The sequence below is a fragment of the Gigantopelta aegis genome, chromosome 9, assembly GCF_016097555.1.
Source record: "Gigantopelta aegis isolate Gae_Host chromosome 9, Gae_host_genome, whole genome shotgun sequence".
In the NCBI taxonomy this organism is placed as follows: domain Eukaryota; kingdom Metazoa; phylum Mollusca; class Gastropoda; order Neomphalida; family Peltospiridae; genus Gigantopelta; species Gigantopelta aegis.
Genome location: NC_054707.1, coordinates 15,192,205 through 15,194,516, shown reverse-complemented (window position 1 = coordinate 15,194,516; position 2,312 = coordinate 15,192,205). Strand labels below are relative to the sequence as shown.

Here is a 2,312-nt window from a genome sequence, read left to right as displayed (position 1 = left end):
CAACCCAATGTGTACCCGGGAGGTTAGATGGGTCTGTGTTGACAATACACCCCCAACGTTCATCTCGGATTACTCGAGGTATTGTGTTACTCGAGTACACCCCTACAATATGTGAACGAAGATCTGAGTCACAGTTTACAGCACACTGAATCTGTGAAGCATACATCATTTCTCTATTTAACAAACACGTTCCTAGTCTGATCGATTTCAATCAAGCTGGGGAATTCACCATACACTATGCAACTGACAGTCTTTGTCAGTGCAGATTTAAACTGCACTTCTAACCTTAATTTACCGTTTTTTAATAAACTTAAATAATCAAGTCCACGAAAACAGGTTCAAGGTTGAACACAAACAGCCCATTTCCCAAAGAAAATTCAGTTCTTTCAATATAATTTCCACAATCCAGGTTCCAGCTATTAACACCTTCAAACAAATTCACGTAAGCACTGACGTCATCTGCTTCGACTGGTCGACCGGGGACACTGACTCCATCCAAATATAAACCCACCGTTTTAACGAATGAACTCTGGAAGTTAAACGGGTTCTTTGTGTATGATCCACTCACTCCGTCACCATCGACAAAGCCAACAATCAGTCTGTTTGGACACTGCGACTGGTATACACTGTCCCACACGTAACTTTGTTGGGATGACGGAATACTACTCATTTTAACTTCGGTTTTAGCGAATGGGTACAAGGCGTTAGACTTTTCAAACATCTTGTTATGTGTTAAAATAAGTGCACTGTTCATTTTCAGTTTACATATCTTGAAGTAAATATCTACGAGTTCGATCTTGTACTCCTGAGCGGACTTCCCAGACATCAAACAAAATGGTATAGAGCTCCGAAATAACTTAACTGTCATATCAACCCCATTCACCATATATCTGCCCATGTTAAACATATCTTCACACAGGGGACCTTCCATGGTAACCGTTTTGGTGTCTGCGATGTGCGCTCCTCGGTCCGATACTCCGTCCGATACTCCGTCCGATACTCCGTCCGATACTCCGTCCGATGTACCAGTGATAGGATCGGTGCTTTCGATATCTGCTTGTGTCTCTCCGACGTCCTTGTAAAACAGTTGAGATTGGAGTTGCGATTGTTTAGCTTCTGCTCCATAATTCAGTAAGGTTTGAATGTATGCTTTGTAGGGATAATGATTGTTCACCGAACTCACCAGCTGACCTTGTAAGTACACAGCGACTTGCGACCACAGAGCTTGCATGAATAAATTTACTGGGGCCACGTGTTCGTCCTTACCCAAAACCGTTCCATCGGAATGACTCACTTTCAGTTTAACATGTAAACGACTTCGTTTCAAATCCACGTAGTCACTTCCACTATTTGAAATTTGAAATTCTACTGGTGACGAATCTGTAATTTGACTAACAGGTCTAACATCGACGTAGTAATGTTGAAACACACTCGTTTGGTATGGGGGCATAGTAAACAGATCCAAAGCACTGGGTAAACCTTCCACAAAGTCTTTGTCTGTGAGGAGTGACATATTGTTTGTTGTTGTTGTCGTTTATACAAATATATCTTTTTCACTAACAGTTGATTTGTACTTCGATGCGGGAGCTCGTTTTTTCTGTACTGTCATGCGTCTGACTTTTTTGCTTCTGACAATTCGATCACCAGATTTATGTTTTATAGCTCTGGTACGTTCCTGTTCAGCTTCGGCCCTTTCTACTACATCTTGTGTTTGTGACATCACTTCTATTTTAGGTGTGTTCTTGTTGTCTCCGTCACTGTTTACATGCCTCGGTATCATTGGAATCATATAAGAAAACCACTTGTGCTTGTAATTCCCAACTCCAGATCCAACCTGCTTATTTGACTGAACAACATTCTTTGTTCGTTTATCAAAATACTTTAACCATTTATTCACATCAGGAACGTAAAGTTTTCGATCCATGTTAATTTATTATAAAAACGGATAATGTCGAAATAGTAGTGTCACACTCGTGCTCTCTTTGATAAATGAGACTGGAGTGTTGGATGCAACCTTTATATGTATTTCAACATATGAACTCTCTGTTACTACAACAGGAATGTTCCACATTGTATTAAACTCATATCGTGGACCGTCTCGTAAATCAACACGTCTCAGTAGAGGTACAAAACTATCGCCTACTAGACTGCTGCCACACAAATTACACAACACATCTACTTGCAAATCGTTCATACTTTGAATATCAATTTCTCCAAATCCATACACCTTGAAACGTTAACCTCTGATTTAACTTTACTCGGAAATGATAGGGGTTGTTGTCAGGAAACACTGATTTAGAGTCAGTACTCTT

The 2,312-nt window shown here is 40.4% G+C and overlaps 1 protein-coding gene across 1 annotated transcript; it reads right to left on the bottom strand.

Moving 5' to 3' along the window:
• Positions 1 to 310: 310 nt before the first annotated feature.
• On the bottom strand, positions 311 to 1,513 carry LOC121381466 (uncharacterized protein F54H12.2-like). The gene has a single exon (XM_041510785.1). The coding sequence runs from the start codon at positions 1,511 to 1,513 to the stop codon at positions 311 to 313; it is 1,203 nt and encodes a 400-aa protein (XP_041366719.1).
• Between the last annotated feature and the right edge of the window lie 799 nt (positions 1,514 to 2,312).